At 34.4% G+C, this 25534-nt stretch overlaps 1 protein-coding gene across 14 annotated transcripts in view; it reads right to left on the minus strand.

The window, feature by feature from the left end:
- Window positions 1–1400: 1400 nt before the first annotated feature.
- Window positions 1401–25534, minus strand: part of LOC145934896 (uncharacterized) — a 31969-nt gene continuing 7835 nt past the window's right edge. For 5 of the 14 annotated variants that reach the window (XM_083035756.1, XM_083035755.1, XM_083035754.1 and 2 more), the window contains 9 exons: window positions 14791–14912; window positions 14546–14671; window positions 13168–13522; window positions 12452–12623; window positions 12222–12321; window positions 11869–12043; window positions 11310–11453; window positions 9889–10149; window positions 1401–8963 (listed from right to left, as the gene is read on the minus strand). In XM_083035756.1, the coding sequence (XP_082891882.1) occupies window positions 4540–8963; window positions 9889–10149; window positions 11310–11453; window positions 11869–12043; window positions 12222–12321; window positions 12452–12623; window positions 13168–13522; window positions 14546–14671; window positions 14791–14912 (5879 nt within the window). In that variant the 3' untranslated portion in view covers window positions 1401–4539. Of the gene's footprint in view, window positions 8964–9888; window positions 10150–11309; window positions 11454–11868; window positions 12044–12221; window positions 12322–12451; window positions 12624–13167; window positions 13523–14545; window positions 14672–14790; window positions 14913–16760; window positions 19566–25534 lie in introns of those variants that run through there. The other 9 variants (XM_083035764.1, XM_083035760.1, XM_083035763.1 and 6 more) reach the window with 9 other exon arrangements.

The following is a 25534-nucleotide window of genomic DNA, read 5'->3' on the forward strand; positions in this document are numbered from 1 at the left end:
GATAGGAGTTTTGATACGATCACGTTAAATGAGCGTATCTCACGAACGGCTAAATTGCCGAATTGTTCGTTTGTCAAGTGGATAAATCGTTCAGTTAGATAATATCGCCGAACGGGGGACAAATGGGCAAACACGTTACGTCGGACAAAAATAAAACGCGTTCGCCGGGAAACATCGGGAAAATTGCCACTGAGAGAAATCAACAAAAATTGGCAATGCGAATGGGAAAAATCGAGAGAGCCTATACACGAGTGTTATGTAAAACACGATAACGTCGCACTTTGTACTAATAAAATGTAAAACGTTCCGCAGGAGCGTTCGCGGATCATTTCGCGGTCGGCCGCAAAAAAAAAATATGCTTATCAACCTTTAATAAAAACAGCCAGTGTGCATAATTCACGCGCTAATTTATGCGGCGACCGACCATACGCCCTCTCGTATACGTATATCGTTATGGAGGAAGGCAACCCTCCTCTTCGCTCGCGTTGTTTCCGCATCAACGGACATCGTCCTGTTCAATCGTCCGACGCGGGATCGCGGGGCCGGGAGTACTTTCCAATTCGGTGATTATTTGGACGGGTCCCCGGGTCAAAGGTTTCGTTGTTTGCTTGCCCGTTTAGCCCGCCGGAGCCTCCGTAATCGCGTGTTTGCCGAGGGAGTCGGCGAACATGTAACCCCGGACACCTCTTGATTGGCAAACATGCATATTTTATCCGCGGCGACGCTCGCACTCAGATAACGCGCGCTGCCCGTATCAATTATTCGTCCTCTCTCCTCTCTCTTTCTCTCTATCTGTTTCTCCTCTTCTTTCCTCCCCCTTTCCGAAATTCGATGCGGCTTTCTCTCTCTCTAATGGGAACGAGGTTTTAATTGAAATGTAATCCCAATTAAAACGAATCCGCAATCCTCGACGCACGAGTGCGTGTAATCACGTTAGCGAAATGAAATGTCCACTCGAGCACGAGTACGCGCCCGTTGCCGGGAGAGCGCGAGCAGTTTTGCGAACGGTAATCGGACCGTCCTATTCCTTTTTTGAGAATGTGAGCAAGTATTTTTTTCACGCGCACGTGGATGTATCATTATCGCATTTATGACACGCTCTTCCTTCGGGCTCTACAAAAATAAAACAACCGATTTTTGATACTCAACGTGTTATACGCTGCATATTTAAATATAAAGGCGCATATAAAATCAATGCATTTAAAAACGAATTTGAGGAAATGTTATTGTGAAATTATCAATGGATCGAAAATATATCTGTTAACTAAAATATTCCATGAATGTGAAATTAAATTAACAGAGGTAATTTTAAAAGTGAAACATTAAATTGAACTGAATTAAACACAGTATTAAAATAATTTCTATATATAAATAGATTTAAAAAATTATTATCGGTAGAATATTGTTTGATGGAATAAGTAAATTTTTTTTTTAATTTTATTAATTTAGCTACTGTAATCGGAATCGCACAGAGATTTTTTTTTTGAATGATATAATTTACACGCGCTTTTTCTTCACTTTCTCAATATATTTATTCAGTTTCTTTATTTATAACGATTTATCATTCTATCCAATTCAAATATACAGTCTTATATCTGGCATGTGACTCGCACTGTGTATATACAATAATTTTCTCAAAACATCACGTAACAATATTACCACACGCGTCCTTAATCCTTAAATATATATTTCCTCTTTTGTTTCTAAACGAGACTTACATAGGATTTGCATTTTATCAATGTGCTACCTTCATCCAGGTTACGCGTATTCATCTGCCGCAAGTTCTAATCGATCTCGGTATCTTGATCCAGTAGAAAAATGCTACTCATCGTATATATATATTGCAACGTATTCTTCGGTAAATATCGAAAAACACTTTACGTCGAGAAGCTTAAATAACATTACGAACTGAATTAAGTATACATATTGTCGAGCAGTTTTATTTCCGGTTAAACTTTTAACAAAGTGAACCTAATTTCTCCGGATGAGAGTACAGAATACTGATGACGCTGACAGCTCGTAACATTAGCAATAGCGTTAACGGTTTTATTCACTAATTTTACTCGGTAGCATTATTAACTATTTTCTTATCTAAGCTATCTTTGTATTTAAACGTGCCGTCGCTTTTCTCTTTTCTAGCACGAATACTTTCCATTTCACAGGCATCTGAAACTACTTTCGAATTTCATGAATTCAATCGTATGATAATCGAAACGAAGTTAATATAATAATTTTTATACACTTAAATTTAGGTGTATAACATTTCTGTTGTATAACGATCACTTGTATAACAACCGAAAAGAGATATTTAAGTACTTCATATAATTTTTTATACTCCATGATACGCGTTAACAAATCAAATAAAATATTATTACACCAGAAAAAAAATTAATTACAATATTATCAATATTTTTTACATTTTTTTTCTTTATCAATAATTTTCTTATACCGCAATTGACAAGTATTTGGATAAAATGGACGTGGAAAATGTGTGAGCTTTTGTACAAGTATAGTATGGTATATTTTTGAGAGATTAATAATAATGATTTGCAGATCATATATGTATGATTTTTCAGATAATAAATGATGCTCGCCATTAAAGATGAGTTTAATTAAGATTTTAGCATTATCTTTTTCTCTCTAATGTAATATATAAAAAAATCTAAAATATTATATTATAAAGAAATATATATAATTTTTTTGTTAAATTATTAAGAGAGAGAAAGAGAGAAGAGAAAGTTTACTAAAAGAATATATACTTAATTTAACAATTGAATCACATAATATTTTATGTTAACATATTAACATCTTGTATATCGTCGTTCTCTAAACTATCACAGATGATTGAAATACTCTAGTAGGCTAACTATAAGCCGTGGTGAATACCTGGTGCGTAAATTGCATTGAAAAGGGATGAATTATAACGATTTTTCTTCGCATTGTAAGTGTAAGTTATAAAAGCATCCTCCTTATGTCGAAATAGGCTGTTAATCGAATAATTAAATATCTCGATAAGAAACGTTCAAATCGTTGCAGTAAAACAGAAAACTGTCCCGTGCGAGTCTCTTAATGCGATTTACTTCGTTATATATATAGAATTGAAGCCATTTTTTATGAGCAAGGATTTAAACTCGTAGCAACAGGTTCACATTTAAACTGCAGCCCGTTCAAGTAAGCTGATTTTCAATATCGCGCGATAATATGAATATTTCTTATTAGAAATATTTAAAAATATCTACTCTTATACTTTTTTTTATATAAAAAGATTCTGAGAAGGAAAGAAAGAGAGAGAGAGAGAGAGAGAGATAGAGAAAGAACTTTGTCAAGTCATTTGTGTAACATAGTTAATAGTTGAAATTATACACACACACACACACACACACACACACATATATATATACACACACATAATACAATCTCCACTTCTTTTACATTTAATTTATAATGCATAATTTGCTTAGAACTATATGAATCCATATGATTTTGCCCAAACATATTACAAATAAATTAAGCTTTATATTGACAACTTATAAATTTACGTTATGTCGTATTATACGTTATATCATATACCGCTTTTTGAAGAAAATTCATAATATAGATACTTATTCGTTTGCCTCGCAATAAAAATTAGCAATAATATAATTAAGAAGATGTGAGAAAGACATTTCATAAAATTTTCTTAATTAACCTAAGCTCTGAGAATATCGCGATCGGTTTGGAAGGCATCTCTCGTAGGAAATTTTGACATTGTTTAAAACTGGAGGGAATCGTAGGCATTTAATTATAAATTTAACGATTGCATTAAGCGAGTGTTGCAAGTGCTGTATGTAGTATTTCTTTCAAACTTTTTTTAACGACGATTATTCGAATATCTGTGAAGTGCACATTAATTTTTAATGATGAAATAAAGGGCCGAAAGCGAGAGACACGTGCGGCCGAATATGGGGATTGAATTTATCATTAATCTGCTTTACCCGGATTTGCTATTTCATAATCGCGTCAATAACGCACGACGTATTATTTCAGCAATATTCCCAAATTTAATTGCATTCATGGAGATATTATTTCGCATTTGTCGCGATTATGATATAACGCGCGCGCGCGGTCCCTGTGTATTAATTTTTATGTTATTATCGTATTGATTTTCGCCACGTCTGATTTTCTTCAAAACAAATTTGTGTACTATTAAAAAGAAATTATTCGTAATTTATACATGTGTGATCGAGCATTGAAAAACTTACACGACTTTATTTTATTTAATCTTAAGACTACTTCACGGCTAATCAAGCTTACATCATTTTAATTTATTCAGTAGTGTCGGGCATTACGATTTAGGAATGTTTAGGCGACAATTTAGGCCCACTTTGTTAATAAATTCGGAAAATCGACTCACTGAAACGCCATCGTAAAGTATATAAGAATGTATCGAAACACGATTGATTAGCGAACATAGATACTTTTTTTCGTAATAGCGTATCAGCTTACGAGTGAACTTTTGCGTCGATTGAAAGCTCTATCGCTTCGACAAATCACTGAGCACTACGATTTTTTCAATTGGTCGAACTCGGAGCTCTTCGGCGAGTATAGACCCAACTTCAGCGTTAATTCTTTAGGTTTTCTCGTATTATTTCTAACGGGGAACGGGCTGAAGTGTGTCTTCGGACTCGAAGAAGTATCATTCTCGTCGTCTTTGTTTACGTTTTCCATGTTACCGAGGCTTAGCGTCGATTTCTTGTAAGAATTCAATACCTCACTCGTTAAATCTTCACCGTACTTGCCGATATTTATTTTGTTCGGGGATTCCGGATGCGAGACAGGTCTTTTCGCTTCATTTGCCAGACTTGGTGATAATTGCGGAATGTAATGATTTGGGCTAGAGGGGAAATATTGATCTCTATATTGACGACTGGGCGATAACACATTATAGTCGCGATATCTTGTTGGCAGATATGAACCGATATCCGGTTCGGTCTCTATCACAACATGCGGCAATGTGCTTAATGGTTTGTCGTAGTCCGTGTTTCTGACGTAAGAATATTCCTTCGGCGACAAGGTACTGTACTTGTGACGTAGAAAATCCGATTTTTCGCTAGAATAATCCTCGATGTCCAAGGACTTTTCTTCCTTATTGATACATTTCGTCGGCATAATCGCTTTATTATTGCCTTTACCGTAATAAGAACCTGTCACGTTTAAGGAAAACGTCGGTTTGTCATCCTGAACGGCGTATTCGCCGTCAGTCGGTTTCGGCGATTCTTCGTCGTATCTTACGCGAAATTCCAAAGATTCCTTAGATAATATCGGGCTCTTCAGATGCAGATCGTAGGAATCGAGCACGATTTTCGGCTTGAGATCCATATACTCGAACGTGTCATCTGGTTTATCGTATGCGATATAAGGATTGTCCCGCGGCGACGGCCTGCTCGGGAATTCTTGTCGTCGAGCTTCTTGTCGTCGAGCGTCGAAATTCTTGTAAGACTCGTAGGTATCCTTGAGCGATGTAGTATCGAACGGGCTCGTTTTTGACGTGTATCTCGTCGCGGGCGATACTTCCGGATAAGGCAAGCTGTCGGAAATGTACGTAATGGGAGACAATCGTTTTGGCGATACTTTCAGATGCGTTTCCGGCAGTATCTGCGAACTCGAGATCTTTTTGAGTTTCTCCAGCTCTCTGTAGATGTCTATATCGCTTCTAGGCGACATGCTTTTCTCGTATTTCAATGTCGCGAACGGGAAGTTTTCCGATTGTATCGCAATTTCGTGCGCTGATTCTAAATCGCTCCTGGTCTCGATGGAATCGTTGGAGGATTTGTAAGAGAATACGTTCGTCGAAATACTGGTGAGATCGAGGCCCTCTATTTCGCTTATATTTTGGCTAGACGAGTTTTGCTCCAAATTAATTATGCTAGGTGGAGATTCCTCCTCGTAGTTCGCAAGCAGTTTAGAGAGTTCCTCGTTTATCTTATGATCTATGAACGCTTCTCGTGTGTTCAAATATTCGTGCGATATAATCTCGTCTACGGCCAGATGATCGATTTGTTCCTCATCGTCGATGAGAGAAAGCTTTGTTAATTCTTCATTGATCTTCGCATCGAACTCCGATACGCTGGTCGCGCTCATGTTGTCAAAGTCTTTGAAATTTATCCGAGCCAATTCCTCGTTTATTTCGTGCTCGTTTAATCCCATTTTTTCGAGAATCGGACTGAATATCTTGGAAATTTCCTCATTTATTGGACTGATGGTGATCTCCTTGGATATCTCCTCGAGATCTGGTAGACGTTTCTTCGCCTGACAAGCTAGTATCTTGTGCAATATCGCCGAATTTTCTTGAATAATTTTTAATGCCCTGTCGCTACTTCTGCGCCCGTTGTCGCCCTTCTTACGCGGCTTTACCTTCGTCCATACACCGACCTTCGATTCTCTTCCATCGTCTGTATCGCTATTATTATTATTATTATTTTTGTTGCATGTTATACTCTTCAGTATACTGTCGCTGTTTTCGTCGATGTTGATTTTAGGATGCACTACGTAAGATTTCCTACCCTCGCTCGTTATATTTATATCCGGGATTTCTAGTCGCCGTTTCGAGAAACCGCTCGCTGAATTGCTGAAAGTATCCTGCCGTCTCGCTTCTAAAATTTTCATATCTTCCCAGATGTCACTCGACTTCTTCGTTAGCATATTAGTATCGGGCGAGCCTTCGCTAAGAACCTTTGCTTCCAGGTGCTTCATATTTTCCAGGATATCGCTGGATCTTTTCTTCGCCATAGACGTACTGAATTCATCGGTCGAGATCGAAGACTTCAAATCGGTATATCTTCTTTCCAAACTGCTAGAGCTTCTCTCAGTCAATCGCGATCGGTCTCTACGTCTGTAATTATAATTCAGATAATGCTTGTCGAGCTTCTCGTATGGCAATTGAGGCACTATATCCTTTTCAGAGAGCGGATCGTCCGCATTGTCATCAACGAAATCTCCGCATTTGCGATGCGACTCATCATCGATCGATTCGTAAGAGCTCAAATCAGCTTTGTTCTTCTCCCTCGATGTATAACTCGCGTTCAGCTCCGTATTCAGACTGAATTGCGGTTTAACAAACAATTCGTTTCTCTCGGAGACTCTCTCAGAAATCTCGCTTCCTTTAGTTTCGATCGATTTCGATATCGAGATATCTAGTTTCGCTTGATATCCAGAGAACCTGGCTGAGTCTTTCGAGTTGATTGATTTCTGATCGGGCGATGTTTCAGCGCTTTCTTCGCTGCATCCTCGTTTGCTTACATCGTACGGCGACGGCGTTTTCTGATTAGGATTCGCGATAGGATAAAACGGCGAGGTAGCGCTGCTCAGATCGATTGGCGAATTCGACATGTTATCTTGGCCTCGTTTACCATAATTCGAGGTATACTTTATAGAGTTGGCACTTATGGGCGATTGCAGATCGGAACTGAACGACCTCTCGGAAGACTTAAATTTGCTCGGGCTGCACGAGTCGCTGGAGCTGCTGATCACCAATTTTGGGCTCGTCTCGGGTTTGATTCTCAGGGAATCCGTACTGATGGGAGTCGACGGGCTCGATTTTTCGTACGACATCTTCTTCGTAATCGGCCTCGAATTATCGTGCGCGATATCCGAGCCCACAGAATGGAGAACGAGGGTCTTAGAATCTGAGCTGATGGACGAACAAGCCGATTTATTCATCGTGAAGTCACGTGAGTCTGATCTAATTGGTGTTCTCGGACTCACTGTCAGACTCGAGGGCTTCGAATCGGGACCCATTGTCTCTCCAGAGCTAAACGACTTTGTGCTCTCTGGAGATTTCGGGCTTTTCTTCAAATCGGAATACGATTTAATTCGCGGTTTGTCGCTAAAGGTATCTATCTTCAAAGTCGCTTCAGGACTTGTCAGATTTTTCGAATTTACCGCAATGTTATATATTTCAGGTGATAATTTCGTTAGTTTGTCATCCATTGTTATCGGAGAAATTGGAAGATGGCCTACAACATATCTTTTGGAATAAAAAGATCGTGACTCTGTTGCGACATCTAAAATTCTGTTGCTCTCAACATTCGTATCATCGTTCGAATCGTTATTGCTTTTAGAATTCGAATAAACTCTGCTGGAAAATCTCAAGGTAGATTCGAAGGGTTCCTCGTTTGTGTCTAAAGGCGCGATAAATTTCTCGTAATTTATATTTAAAGAGACGCTTGTTTGTTCTTTAGAATTATCTCGCAATGTATTCGCAGTGAATTCCATTATGTCCGTCTTAAAACCCGTATCACTGCTAGTTTGAATAATTTCTTCTCTTTCTTCTACATCTTTCGGTCGATCCGTTTTGTGCATTAGAATATCATCCGTCTTCTCCTCGATGAAGTTAGATTTGAGGTTTAAATAGTCGTAATTATTCACAGTTTTCGACGACAAACTCGTCACGTCCTCGCTTGGCGTATAATCGACGAAATCCTGCGACGTGGATTCCGTTTTCTTCGCCTGTGATCTCTTGATCGAATAATCGCTCGTCAACAATAGCTCGTCGTCGTCGCGCGCACTTGATATCTGAGGAACCGTTGTGTTATTGTCATCCTCCGCCGAGAGTCTTCGTATTTGATCGGTGATCTTGGCGATCGAAATTTCAGTTAACGACGGGGATTTATCGCTGCGTTCGATAATCGGATCCATCTGTGATTCCTCGACCGTCATCGTTGGCTCGCTCTTAATATATGAATGCGCAGGTGTACTCGCAGAGGTCGATGAATCTTCGACACAAGCATGTTTTTCGTCATCCATGACGTAAGAGTCGGACGCTGACGTAAGTTCCTCGCTATCGACGTCGCTCAGATGATCCGGCTCATCGCACAACTCAGTTGACGTGCTGTCACTATCGCTGTCAGCGGTACGGCTGGGCGACGACACAGATGACGTTTCTGGAGGCGATTGTAAAAATGCTGAACCAAAGGCTTCGGCATCTATATAAATAAAATAGAGAAAATAGAGAAAATATAGAATAACAATAAATTACAATACAGAAATGTTAAAATAACAATTAATTTCAAAAGCGAAGAGAGCAATTATCGTCACAAATTAAAAAAACATCACAATTAAAATTATATTAATTAACAGAGATATACCGTTCTAGAGATATTATATCTGTTATAACTTATGTATTAATCTTGATTTGCGTATTCGGAAGAAAGAAATTCACAATACAGTGACGACAAGGGCAAGGAAAAGCACAGAACTGGATGTTGACCCTATCTGCCACACCTGCGTCAATACTAATACTTGCTAACATCGAGCGTGAAACAGGTGGTTGATTGTATAGGGAGTTAGAAGTTCAACGGTTGATACGCGTACCGCATGATACGAATCTTACTACTGGTAGATAGTAGTTCTACTTTACTTTCTGCTGGCCACACTTGCCATGGGTAGATATAGTAAATTCAATATAAATTATTTTTCTCTAAATTGATATATAGAAGATGATATATAGAATATGATATTATAACAAATAATCGAGATTCTGTCCTTATTTCCATAAATTAAGATTCATTAAAGTAAAATAAATTATTTATTCAATTGTTAAAAACGCGTTTTTGCTGTTATTTATAACATTTTCAATTTTTATAATATTAATTACACACACGCGTTTTTTGAAAAATTAATTTTTTAATCCTTACATATTTATAATTATTTATCTGTTTATATTACATTATACATTAGATATTCGAAATGCTTTATGTATATTCAAGAAGCATAGTACTTCCCTTATATTTATTTTGTTTTCATACCAAAAATATTTTTAAAATATTGCTCTCTTTCGTTTTTTTTAACTTAATTTTTATTCCAACGATATTTTTTTCTAATAAGTTTTTGACAATTAATTGCACTTACCACCAGCATCGCCGGCCCTTTGTTTCGGCCTTTTTGCATCTTTCCAATGAAGCGTGACACCTTGCCTTTCCCTGCGATTTTTCGGGCTGTGAAGGGCCGTCGGCCGTAACTTCGATGTGGCAGTGGCAAACGGCAGGCTTAACGGTCGATTCTTTCCACTTACGAGGGCATTTTTACCCACTAATAGATGATTCATGGCTGTGGAAGTAGGAGGTACCATGGTCTGTCTTGCGCACGCGGCTGCGTCAGAATATAAGAAATCTGTTAGAATAAGAATAGATACTTATTTTGTTATCAGAACAAGATTGAGATATAATCTTAATAATATCAAAATATTTTCGATAACTATGAATATTTTATATCTTCTTCATAAAATGACATTTTTGGTATTGTATTTTGGTATCATTTTTTCTTTTAATTGCTATATCGGTTTTAAAAGAAGTTATTATTATGTGACACTATAGAGAACTTATAAAATGTTATTTTTTTCTTATATTTTTTTATATTTAAAATATTTGAAATTTAATTTAATATTTTTTAATAATATCTTTCTATCGTAGTGTTAAGATGAAAAAATAATTATAGAGTTATAAAGATACTATCAATTTTTTTAAGTTTTAATATTATATTTTTAAAAAAATATGTCCAATATATCTATTTTTAAATTTTACTTTAAATATCATCTTGTGTACTTTGTACGAGAAACTTCAAGTTTGGTTCAAAGTTGTCAAGTAAACATTATTGATCATATAAATTTTATTCGCTCAATAATAAGCTATACGAAGTGGCTACTTCACATTGAAGCGAATTAAACAGGAGTGTAAACCGTACTTTCTTCGTGATAGGTCACACCATCTCGAAAGGTCACATTATTATCGTATGTTCTCATCCGAATGATGGAAATATGATGATAGTATCCAATCGTAAACGCGCGCGAACATGAGTTTAGTTTCATTCATGAATATGGAATGGCTAAGCTACGGTGGCAAGCAGAACGGCGGTAAGCACCGTAATGTTTCGTGCCGCTCATAAAGTTTTTATAATCGTCAAACCTACGCGGTTGTTTCGATCGAAAGATCGAAGGAATCGCGCGAGGAACGCGCAATTCAATTTTCGCCAACGCTATATTCCGATAATTTTTAATAATATTGACAATAAAGAGAGATTGATATTTTTGTTGTTAATATAAAATGCATTCATATTATAATATAATACGTAGGCCATTGAATATGATTAATAACAATACATTTATATTTTTACGTTCGATTAAACAAAAATTTATGCATAATTTTTACTATAAATTAAGAATTACTACACAAATTGTAAAACTATATTTTGCACATTTTTTGTAATATTTAAATCTCTTTTAAGTTTTATACTATGCATTGGGATTATGTAACGCTTATTTCGTTTGCCATTACCAGAGAGTATTATGTGTGCTTGCCGCTGTCGTTCTCGCAGTTTTGCATATTGCTGCTTCAGCGTACTAATATCGAGAGCTAGTCGGTCTCGATCACTGCTGGGTGCAATCGCTTGTAATGCTCCTATTGTGGAAGGTATACGATCTGGAATTGATGATTTCTTTAAACGAGCAGTAGATATTTCACAATGTGATATTGTTAATCTTCTTGTGCAAAATATTTTTAATCGCAATCTAAACCAATAACTGCATTAATCTATTATTTAAGATATTCACAAGATACTCTGGAATTTAATTGTAGCATATTATTCTCCAAAGTAAAAAAAGTGTTTGTCAAAAATTAGAGCTAAAAATCTATTTTTTTTTAAATATATGTAACGCGAAAATTATATCCTATGTTAAAATATATATGCTTAGATTAAAACTGAATTCTCCAATACATACAGCTATAGATAGAATATCTAGTATAGCTATAAAAATGATGAACATGAAGCTGTCATGTTTCTGATTTTAACTTTTAAATCGTTGAAGCATCTGCAAAATTTATTAACGATAAACACCTTTTTTTATACGTTGGGCCATGTTGAACATGGCAGCCGTTACAGCCACACTCACATCCTCTTCCGTCTCGCTGTCATCGTCGTCGCTTAGCCTGCGCGCCCACGGGGTGATGTTGAATCGATGCTTGTCTCTCAAACTTGCCACACCTTGCAAAGGTCCCATGCTGACGATGTTCTATCGAAACAATTTGTAAACAAATTATGTTTACAAGATACAATGTACAACGTGATTGATAATAATTGCAAAAATAAGAAAAGTTTTAAATTATGTGCAAATTATGTGCAAATGATATGATTTTCCGTGCTGAATTATATTATCATTATTAAACGCTATGTAAATAATTGCACTGCACCTTTATGAGGTTGTTTGTGTCGGTGAATTCTAGCATCTCTCTCGTAAGTACTCCCATTATGCTGTAGAACTCATCCGCTGATGTTACGGTCATTATGCGACTGCAGGAAAATAAGTGATTATTTTATTTATTCATTGTTTATAATCATTCAAGGAAAGAGAGTAATAGATTCGTGATTTTTGTCACGTGTAATTTTGATATAATCGATTTAATTCGAATTTCAAACTCACTTCGAAAGGCCTTCCCAGATAGCGAGTGCCGTTCTAAGGAGCACTTCGTTACCTTCGAGAAATATCAGATCCCAGACACGAAGCACTGCTTCCTGCGGTAAGCAGTGGCAGAAAAGCGTAAGGAACCATTGCATAGTGAACACATTCGTGAGCGGCGGTTCGTAGCTATTTCCTGAAAAGGAAGATCATTCACAATTTATAACAATTAAGAGAAGTAAGATAACAGCAATAAAGTCAAATTAAATTAATTTTATTTCGAGATTCTTGCCATTGCAGTAAATTATTATTTTTATTTTTATTATAATTTTTATGATCTAAAAAGATTTACATATGTTTTACACAAATAAAAGTAATAGATTTGTAAAAGAAATTCCAATTAATTATTTTAAGTCAAAATCATTTTGAAAATCTCTTTGTAAATATTATGGAAAATATTTTATATAATGATAAAAAAATAATTTAAATTAAATTACAGTGTTTTATCCACATACTAATATAAGAAATAAAAATTTATTATTACAATATCACACAAGCGCTATTAGATAAACTTTCTAGCAAAAGAAAACATTTCAAATGTCAGATATTCTTTTAACGAAGCTATGTGTACCTTTTCGGCAATACTAGCATAATATCTTACAGCGACGCATCTCTTTGTATTTCTTGCGCTTATTCGCATAGAGAATTTCGTCTCCCTTTGCTTTGTCAGTCCGACTCACCTGTCGCTTTATCCTTCGCGTCACTCTGGAGTGCCTCCAGGTGCTTGGACAATTTTGGCAGCCTCGACCGCAGGAGATCTCGAAATACCGCCATGTCCACAGAGAGGCCGCGCAAATTATCGGCGAAATAGCCCTCCGGTAGAACGCCTTCTATCAGATATATCATCACCTTTACGGCCGAGGATTCCTCGCGGTCCACCACTTGCAGGACGAGGGCGGCCAATACATTTAGACCCTGGCAATAGCCCACGGATTTGTTCCAACGGGCAAAGCCAAGCAGAACTCGACGTAGCACTGCTTGATTGTCCCGGCCGGCAGCGCCGCAGAACAGGCTGCAGCCTGTCCTGTGCAGATCCTGCAATCGTAATGTCTTTAACGCTGACGAATTAGCTGAAGATGATTGCTTTAATATTCTGAGCTTTGTTAAATTAGCAGCAGAAATCGGTGTGATTTTTCAGCGAGATTAATTTTCCATAATTTATCTCAGACTTTTCATTAAATTTTTATAATGCGTGTTCATGAATGAATAAATAATTAATCTGCCAGATCGTTGATCCGATTAAACGAGTGAGCCAGAAAAACGAGTGGCAACGAAAATCTTGGCTAAAATCAACGTAGGCGAAAATTAATTGCAAAAGCAACCAGTGACATTTATTCATTATAGTGATGAACGATCCGGACTTAATTCGATATAATTAATAATAGTTAAAGCGCCGATCATTCTATAAATGTACAAGAAGTTGATATAACTCTACGCGATCAAATAGATATCAGATTGCCCCTAGTATTTTTAGAACGGCGACTCACTTTAATTATGAGTGTTCACGTTGATTCTAATTGCGTAATGCAGCAATTTTTAGCTTCTTACATTTTATTTTCTTCGCTTTATTTCAATATCGGTTGAAATATTTTTTGCACTACAGAATTATGTTCGTAACTCGATATTTCGTGCTAAGAATAGTAAGATTCATCGAAGTTAATGTGCCGCTATCTCAATAAATGTCCCGAACTGCGCGTCTAGAAATGCATTCGCAGAATTAACCAGGTCGCCGTCATTTATTTCGAAGATGGCATGACAAACAAAAAAAAGGACATACTGTTTCTACTGAAACACATTATTTGAATAATTGAGTTCATTTTAATTTGAATAAAATCGTCGAAAAATCTTAAAAAAGAATGAAAGATGAAAGTGTTATATTATATGGCGCAATATGCACACACAACTAATGTTTATGTTTGTCAAAGTACAAAAGAAAAATAGAAGACTTTCGTGCGTTCTATCACTTTAGAGATAATCATTTATGTCGAAGTTTTTACGCGAATACGTCAACGCGTCTGACGCACTTTAGTTAGGGAGAATATCTCGTAGATTATGTACCTTTACGATTTGTGTGCCGAGCTCTTCGTCGTCAGGATTACTCCACTCATTGAAACAAATCTTCTCAGCCTGCTTCCAATCTACGCCGTGTTTTTCCAGATGACGCTCCGCCAATGTCAACCATAACTATAAAAAGATATCAGTTTATTTTTTATCTATTTATAGCAACAGGTGTTTTCAAGTTTCACATACTTTTTATGCTTTTAGGAACAATTTTTTTTTATATGTAGAAGTAAATTACTCACCCTTTTCCGAAACTCTGGTGGTATCCCTCCCTGTAATTTGGCAACCATCTTCATGGCATCTAGCCATTGCGTAATTTCCCCCGGTTGCGGAGTCAAACTGAATCTCATTTTTGTATCTTCGACTGAAATTTAGAGAGAAAATAATACACTTTCTTCTGTTTTATATAATAGTCTAATTTATTAGACTTTAACTGCGCACAACGTTCTTAAATTATTTTTTTGCACTAAGTTATCGGCATTTTGTAGAGAAAATATTACATCATGCAAGAAAAGATTGCTTATTTAAATCAAAACTAATAAAAAGCTTTATTCACATAAACACGCGAATTCTTCTCGAGCGTTTTGATTCGGAAAATTTTACTGTCGAAATTATAATGACCACACACTACCGTTCTGTTCGATTGAATACGAACGACTGACGAAGTCGCAAAGTGAAGCAGACCCGATCGCCTTTAACATTTAATAGAAGGGTCGTCGCATAATCGTTTCCATAACAACCATAAGGGATGAGGGATTGCCGAGATGATTTGAGTAGAAATAATCCTGCAGAAATTTCGCAGGATACTAGACGGTTATTCATGCGTTCATGCGCCAGTGAAACTTCACACGTGTTAGCGAAACGATATATCGAAAGTATTCAATTTCCATACGGACGAATCGGTGCAACAGCAATATTACTTATTGTCATCTCGCAGCATTTACGAACGAGCGAGTTCGATGGAATTCTATTAATGGCTGAATAAACCACGTCAGATATACGCGCTGGAGTGTAAAATCAATATAATTTCTGCTATTGTAACAATTTGTATTTTGTATTGCATTGTTTTTTTTTTATGCACACAATATCGAAGGTATTTTGGTGAGAATTTTTGAGATTGCTACGTACATTACTTTATATTTTTTTATTGCTCTATTTTTTTGCTCCACCACAAATTTGTGTTCCTGTAAATTGCATGAAATAAATAAAAATAAAAGTAAAAATATTTGCGTTATTGTATAATAAAATAAATAGATGCTTTTCTTTCTTTTGCACAAACTTTGCTCAAAAATTTTTGCTCTAAGAGTCAAATGTATGCTTCCTGCAATTTACAGTTAAAGTAGCTTGCAAATTATAGGTAAAGACATGATTATATCGCTATAAATTTTACTATCACTATGAAATAGCGTCAGAATACAAAGCGCGTCGAGTTAGTCGCAAATTAAATTGTGCCATGCACTAAATTTTATGGATACTTTAATGTTGAGTAACATAGAACACTTTAACTTGAAATACGAATTGTGACATATGTAAATTGTGACAAATTTACACGTATGTGTGTTGTTGCAATTTATTTTGATAATCTTGCATACGAATAAGTAGATTTTTGATCTCCAAGATATATTTTCATATGCATATTTATGTATATACATCTAAAATCTCGATTTTATATATAGATGAAAAATATCTATAATTAATTAATATCTATAATAAAGATATGATTTTATCTTGTGTATTTTAACTAAATACTTTAATTAAACAGAAATTCTCGTTTACGCAGTACATTTTTTTTTATCTTTTTACTTTTTAAATTCTATACATATACGTAAAAGTTCTGCTTTTAGATTTATTTAACGGTTTTTAATGAAATAAGTAAGCTCTTTTAAAATTACTTTACAAATACTTTATTTTATACTTGAAAAAATAAAAGATTTTCATATCTACTGCTGAAAGCAAAGCAAGTTAAGCTACATGGCACTATGTGGTGTATTAAATTAATATGTGTATATTAAGTTAATGTGTGTTGTAGCACTCGGATGTGGTGCGTTTATGCTCTTGCAGCAACACTTAACGGAATTTAATCTATCAACATTTAGCTAACAAACTAGTGTGTACATATATGTACATATATGTGGTTTACAAAGCTAATTATGCGCTATGTATATACACGTGCAATATGAGAAGACATTAACATGCGAGATGATGGATTTACAGAAACTGCCGTTTCACCTTCCAGCTCTTCGTATCTCGGGGCAGAGCCGGTAGCATACGCGGCACCGGACGCGAGGTTTTTGAGGGAGTTGAAAAATCCGTTCATTCTCCAATTAGAAGCGCCACTCTCTCTTCTTCATCTTTTCACTTTCATCTCTCCTGTCTCTTATTATACCGCGCCCACGATACCTTCAACCGTTCTCGTGATTCATGATCGGTCGTCCCTCGGTTTATTCTCGCGATATTTTTATTCGTAACGTCTCGCGCTGCTCTTTTCGTACGTGCGATATTTTTATTATAACTCTGAAAAGCGGATCGATCCGCTGATTTGATCACACATAGAACTATCATAACTGTGTTTAGCAAAAATAAATTTTATTGACGTTAAATTAACGTGACTTTATATGTGTGAATTTATATTAATATATTATTCATATTAATTTATTTAAATATTATTTTATGTTAATATATTAAATTAATTTATACGAAAGAGAGAGGGAGAAAGAGAGAGGCAGAAATAAAAGTAATAACAACAATAATAATTGCCATCTAATATAAATGTGATTTGATAATATCAATGCTGTTAAACACTTTATTATGATATATAACACTATAATTAAGATAATATTAATATATAATACATTAATTATATTTTAATATATTATATACAATATTACATATAACGTCAAATATATTTAAATTATTATTGTTATTTATTTTTATATCAAATAAAATTTGTCTCTCTAGAAAATATGGAAAATATATCCTCTTCGCGTTCTTTCTACGCTTCTACGCCGTATGTATATATCTGCACCACCTGTTACAAGCATCACATTGTACCCACGCACTATATTACATTGCGTATAATATATACGTCTGTATAAAGTGGAAAATTTCTTCACATATTCTTATTTTAGGTATATCGAATACATATTCTAATAGTATTATATTAATTTTAAAATATATTTAATATACATATTTATGCAGTAGATAACACATAAAAACCTTCTGCTAGAAGTTTGTTCTGGAAATCGAGATAATCAATGATAAGGGCGGACAAAGCCGATAACAAAATCGATTTTTACTTCACCGCGATTGATGAAACCGATAAAATGCTCAGTAATTAATCCGATCGCGACTGATCGATTTCAATGCAATTAAGAAGATGTATGCAGCACTTAACACAAATTTATATTCAGCCATTTATTTTGCATTCCTTTTGCTGTGCAAAATTATCAGATATATTTTAACTAATCATCAAGTATCGAGAGACTAATTTACGGGAATCTGTTGTAAGATCGATGAAAGAATAGGAAATGTTTGAGCCTTTCAGTAGAATCGCAATTTCGATGTCGATGAAAATAAACCGCTTGTGCGTGCAACATAAGCGGGAGAGTGAGAAGCGTGCATGCTTCAAATCAATTACGGTTGTCGTAACTGCGATTTTACACACTGAGTGACTTCCGCTTCGATATGTCCTTAAAAAAGGATATTAATCTGATAAATCCAGCGATTAGAATTTTTCATCATTGTACAAAGCCATGTTTATCAATTTGAAGCAAAACGGAGAACAAACTTTGAGATTTTATATTGTTAATTTTACGTTGAGAAGACGTCCATTGATTGACTGTCAATTTTTCGCATCTTCTTGACGAAATGACCAGGAACTCGCGGCAATTAGTTCATATTCCACGAATATTTGATATCAGTCGAAACATGATCTGATGTCTTTATATATAAATATATGTAGCAAATTGGAAATTGAGGAAGAATCGATATTGCCTTTTAAATGAAACAAATCATTTATACTAATTTCGATTGAACGACACTTTATAAAAGGAAAATCTACACAAATATTAAAAAATAAAGTAAATCATTATTATAGTGATTTTATTCTGTTTTCTATACTCATGTTATGCTTTATATAATATAGCATCAAGATTTTAGAGATCAGTGTTTCCTGCCAAATACAATTTAATGTTCAATACGTTTTATTTTTTTAGCTACTCTCTCTATCCCTTTCTACTATTATTTTTATCTCTTTTGTTTCTTCGAAACCTGAATACACAGATTGTTCTAGAAATAAAACTAGCAGTCTCATCGTTTACACGAGATCGAGTTAGTATGAGCGATACACAAACTTTCCCCTTAAATGCACGTATTCGTGAAACGAGCGTGATTTAAACGTGCATTTTATCGTCGTTCAAGCTGCACCAATCGCGACACCGGTCCATCGGTTGATCAAGACTCAAGTTGATCCACATACTTACTCACGGGAGAGGACATTAAACAAACGCGGTGCTTTGACACTTTGACATAGCGAAATTAACGCGTCGTCGGATCGTACCATCTTTAGCACGAGAATCGATGACACGCTATCGGACGATCGTCGTCGTCGTCGATTATGCAGCACGACACTATCTCGATATACATTGATACACGCACACTACAAAGCCACGAATACACCACGAGCGAACGACCCCGACGTGCATATCTGTCTCTCGCGCGGCACTATTTTATTGAAAGCACCGGAAACGCGAACAGACGGTCTCGTGCACGCGCCTCTCTCAGCCGGTCGGCCGCGCACTCGACATCACACTCGACAGATCCGCAAAATTCGCGACGTCGGCGTCGCGACGTCACTCCAAAAGCCGTTTCGAGAGTATCCGGAGGAGCGTCTCTGTACGACGAATGCGTCGAGTCAGCTGAACGGCAACGGAGATAGCTAGAGCGACATGATGCGCGCGCGCACCAAACCCCGCGGTGTAACGACGAGGGGGTGCTGCCACGAGGGGTGGCTGCCTCCTCGTGGAATTCTGCAGTAGGCACTACCGCCGTTGTTCCACGAATCGCCGTTTCAACCCCGTAGCGAGAGAGCGGTGCCACTCCCGTCACCACGCACGCGCCCCGCGCAGTTTCCCACATCTTGCATTCTTTCGCCCCCGTGCATCTGATCGTTTCAAGAAGAATACGCTCGAGATTGCCTTTGATTCAGATGCGCTTTGATTCAGATGCGCCGAACATATCTCAAAAACTTCTCGAGAAAATCTGACTTTATACAAATAAATTTGCGCGCCAAATTTCTCTTTTACAAAAAGCTAATCTTCTTATAGAATGCTCATTGAAATTTTAATAAGACAACAAGTTTTAGACCCTTTGTAATATCTATTATTCTTATTCAATCGTATTGTAGAAAGGGTGTACTATTTTATAAAAAATTTATAATCTTCAGTTTTTTTATATAATCATTGTACTAACACACAGTCCTTTAAAAAAATCTACATGCCTTTTATTTTATACTAGACAACATAAGCGCGCGCGCATTAAAGATTTTATTTAATTTTATTTAATTATGCGGTAATGGGGATGTATATAATATGTTGACAATATTAAAATAATAAAATAATATGTTCTAAATAATATATTATAATATCTTTTATCCGCGATTAATATTTTTTGATAAAAATCAGTTTATAATTGTCAAAAATATTAATCGAATTTTAAATATTATAACATCCCTTTCTAAAAAAGGCATGTTAATTGTAAGTCGATTCTCGCAAGTATTGTTGCATTTTTTCCGCGATGCTGATTGACTGTTTCGATTCGCATTGTGCGTTGTGCGTTATATTCATATCATCGAGAGGCTGTCATCGCAAAGGTTAGTAGTTTAACAGTTTGTTCAAAATAAAATTGAATAAAATAATATGTTTTAAATAATACCTATGTTATAATACTTTAAACTCGATTAATATTTTTGACAGTTATCAGCTGATTTCTGTCAAAAAATATTAATCGCGGATAAGGTGTATTATAACATATTATTTAGAACATATTGCAATTTTAATATTTTTAACATATTATTTTAAAATTTAATTAGCAAATTAACGCTTTAATCAGCTGATTTTTGCCAAGAAATATTAATAAAGCATTACTTTGCTAATTAAATTTTAAAATAATAATATGTTAAAAATATTAAAATAGTAATATATTGTAAATAATATGTTATACTTTATTCGCGATTAATATTTTTTGACAGAAATCAGCTGATAACTGTGAAAAATATTAATCGAGTTTAAAGTATTACAACATATTATTTAAAACTAATATTATTATTTTATTTAATTTTATTTTGAACAAACTGTCAAACTGCTAATCCTCGCGATGACAGGCTCTCGATGCTACGAATATAACATACAACGCGAATCTTGACAGCCTCGCGGAAAAGCGACAACAATAAACTTTGATATATGCGAGCATCAATTTTACATATCTTTTTTAGAAAAGGAAAGGATTCAGCCTTTTTGTCGCGCAATTACTCTGCCATGAGCATAAAATAATAAATACGAGTCAAAAATAATAAAAAAATAACACGCACTTTATATATCGTAATTTTATTATGCGCAAAGTAAGAATGTAGATAGATTAAGTAGTACGAGTCAACAATTTCTCATTACGGTTAGCCTTTTCGTCGCGCAATCACTTAATTAATAACATAAAATCATTAATACGAATCAAAAACAATAAAAAATTATAGGTATGCACTTTATATATCATAATGTTATTATGCGCAAAGTAAGAATGTAGATAGATTAAGTAGTACGAGTCAACAATTTCTTATTATATTCATTTTTTTCGTCGCACAATCACTCAGCAATTAGTATAAAATTATTAATACAAATCAAAAAGAATAAAAAAATTATACGCACTATATATATTGTAATTTTATTATGCGCAAAATAAAAATTTAGATAGATTAAGTAGTACGAGTCAACAATTTCTCAGTACGGTTAGCCTTTTCGTCGCGCAATCACTTAATCATTAACATAAAATTATAAATGCGAGTCAAAAACAATAAAAAATAACACGCACTTTATATATCACTAGACAACACAAGCGCGCGCTATTTTATTCAAAGATTTTATTTAATTTTATTTTAAACAACTGTCAAAACTATTAACCTTTGCGATGACAGCCGCTCGATTAATATTTTTTCACAGAAATCAGCTGATTAAAGCGTTAATTTGTTAATTAAATTTTAAAATAATAATATGGTAAAAAATTAAAATAGTTATATGTTGTAAATAATATGTTATAAATACCTTATTCTCAATTAATATTTTTTGACAGAAATCAGCTGATAACTGTCAAAAATATTAATCGTGTTTAAAGTATTATAACATACTATTTAAAACATTATTTTAATTTTTATAACATTATTTTAAAAATTAATTAGCAAATTAACGCTTTAATCAGCTGATTTTTATTAAAAAATATTAATAAAGCGAAAATTTGCTAATTAAATATTCTAACTTATATATTTATATTTATATTGTGTATGTTATAATTTGCTAATTAAATTTTAAAATAATAATATGGTAAAAGTTATAAAATAATATAGTAATATATTGTAAATAATATGTTATAATATCTTATTCCCGATTAATATTTTTTCTTTCTAAAGCTATATCTTTTCGAACGAATCTCCTTCGAGTTTTAATTAATTATTAATATTAAGTCATGTATGTATATAGTATTGCGCGCGCGCTATTAGAATGAAGTTGCCGATGTTCGTAGCGCATAGCGGTCATTACCGAAACGCCGCGAGTATCAGGCAGTTGGAGCTGCGTCCTATTGTGATTAATTAGTAAGCATAATAGTTAGAAACGATTTCTAACCTTTGTATTGTAATATTTATCAATCGCATATCATAATTTCAATGTTAATATGTAGTCGTAGTTGTTCGAAACGCATATTTCGCGAAAAACTCGATGCAAAATCTCTTGCCAACATAACCCAACTTAATCTGTTTTCGCGCGCGCGAATGTGTTGCGATCCGCGGATATATCTATCGTTAATTCTAGCTTACATATTTATATTGTGTATGTTGTAATGCGAAATAATAAGATTATTCTAATATATGTATGTATTTTATTTGTTACAGGTAGGATTGCGATACACAGTGCGATTTACGCGTCGTGTCGGGAGTGCCGTGTAAAGTTTCGCGTGTCGGGAGTGCCGTGTAAAGTGTCGGACGATCGTAATTCGTATTTTCGCGAGTGTCGTGAGTGCTACGAAGAAGCAATGACAGTCGACCTAGAGAGGAGGAGGAGGCCCAGGGAGGCATCGGGCGACAGCGGGACAACTGTGAGGTATGCAAAACATTTTTTTCTAAACTGCATTGTTTATGAGATATTTGACACACACATATGCATATATATAATTTGAATATTTTGTTTCAGATCAACGTGCTGTGTACTACAACTCCGCTATTCTACGTATCGGTGAGTGAAAAATAGTTTATTTTATAACATTTTTCTAGCGGTAATAGGGGATGTATATAATATGTTTAAAATATTAAAATAGTAATGTTTTTTAAATAATATGTTATAATATCTTATTTGCGATTAATATTTTTTGACAAAAATCAGCTGTCAAAAATATTAATCGAATTTAAAATATTATAATATTCCTTTCTAAAACCCTTTCTAACTAATTTATTACTTTTTTTATTCATTACATTTTATTGATAATTGATAATTGATAACATCAAATAATATGCATCAAATGACATCTGAGAAATATGATTTTTGTTAAGTTAAGAAATAGTATTATTAATTTGGTTGACAGTTTGAATGAAATATTTTAAAGTTCATCAAGCGCGTGCGTGCGTGCTGTCACTTTAAATAAAAAAAGATTGATGCAGCACTCGCAATAACTGACGTATTCACAGTTATACGCCGTAATAAATATCGACATGTGATGTATCGGGCAATTAAATTTTTATTACGTTGAATAGTTCATCCGTGAAAAGATTAATGGCTATACAGGCCTCGATTAAGTGAAGTAGCGTAACGCCAGTTTATCTAATGTGTAGCTTCTCACGAAGAAGGATTAGATCAAGCGAACGTTTGAGGATTATATCTTTAAAGTTTCACGTTGTTATAGAAACTTTATTATATTATAAATTCACGCCTATATGCAAAAGCATCTTTGCGATGGATTTTTCTCAAAATAAAATATAACATTGCGTATGGTAATTAAAACTGAAATAAATTAGGAAATTACTTTTTTATGATCAAATTAATCATTATTATAAGACAAACAAAAAATTTCTAATGTATTATACAATTAACTTTAAAAAGCATTTGTATAGTTTTTATTTGAAATTTGAGAAATTATTAACTTGTATTTTTCATTTATCTTAATTTCCAAAAGAACAGAGTTCATTGTTAGCCTCAAGATAGTTAATTGATGAGAACATTCGCGAGTTAAGGATTGACGTCTTCACTGATTTCACCCCTTTGTAGGTCACTCGAAATAGTTAGCATCGTTACGAGAAATCGAAGGATTTATATCGGTTGAATCGCGTATCTCTTTGATTAATATTCACATAAACGCAAATATATTTTTTGACGTTTTTGAATAGAATAAATAATGGTTTATACATTTTTCTTTATCGTTGGAATAATGTTCCTATTTTGTGATTGATAATATTGAAATACTTATGATGCGAAGAGTCGACAAATTGTCACGACGAAATGATATGACGTTGATTTAACCCAATTTGATCTGTGTAGAATGTGTAGAATAACGAGCTTCTGTTTATTAATAACATGCAGCTGCTAACCAATAATCAACGAATATGGATTTCAATAGACACTGATTATAGATAGAAGCCATAATTTTGCGCTTGAGATTACAATTCTTGGCTAAAACGGAATAATAGAGTGAAACATGAAATTGTTTCATATATCATAAGCATTTGTATATGCGAATATTTTGAGACGTAAAGAGACATGACTTTTAAGTTACATTAATTTAATTAATTACTTTCTTACTAATTTGTTAAAAATATAATTGACACAAATAATCTGAGAACTTTTAAAGAATTCAAATTTTCTTTTTTTTTATTATGACATTATTTCGAATTTGCCTTTTTGGTTTTGTTACACATTTAAAAATATAATTCTTCATTACATACTAATATATTTCTTATTTGAATAGTTATGACCAATTACTCACAGTTACAAGTAATCTAGCGTTACAAGCGTTACGAGCATTATGAAAAGTTATAATATCAGGCTATCCGTAATAATCGTTGCGAGCAGAAAGTTTCCGTATCGTGTAGTTCATTACATGCTCATTTTGTCGAGAGGACGGTCGTTGTGTTTCCGGCATTGCTCGGTTTAATGGCACGGAAAAAGAGTTCGTAGGTAATATTTACGCGTTGGACCGAGGTTTCGAATCTATCTTATTCGGTAGGTGGTTTAAAAATACGTGAGATCAATAAATCACGGACGATAGCAGAACAGCAGTAGAACGATCTAAAAAAAACCATAGTGAAGATATCATTCGTTATAAATGATTCGCCAGTGTATGGATTCGTTAAATATAACAGAACATTAAATGAGATATGACTTAGGTATTTTTATTTTCTCTTTTTCTCTCAAAAATCAAAATAATATAAAATTATATAAAAGACAAAATAAATTTTAAAAACAAAAATGATTCTTTGATGATCAACTTGATTTTAAAAAATTTAGGAATTATATTTGCAATTCGTTGATTATTATATGGTTAATATGAACGTTTCTGCGTTTATAAAATTGTAATGCGATTCCAAAAAGCTCGGTAAGAATTTTTTGTACAGAACAAATTTTCGCCAAGTTAAATTGTTGCCGTACACAGACACGGTATTTGTGTGAAAAGACGGACGTGAAAATTCTCGCGAAAAGTTCACGACGAAATTGTTTCTTTACGGTTTAAAGCGCGCCG

The sequence above is a fragment of the Prenolepis imparis genome, unplaced genomic scaffold (genome assembly GCF_030444845.1).
Source record: "Prenolepis imparis isolate NDT839.2.m4 unplaced genomic scaffold, iyPreImpa1.0 SCAF_4, whole genome shotgun sequence".
NCBI classification, from domain to species: domain Eukaryota; kingdom Metazoa; phylum Arthropoda; class Insecta; order Hymenoptera; family Formicidae; genus Prenolepis; species Prenolepis imparis.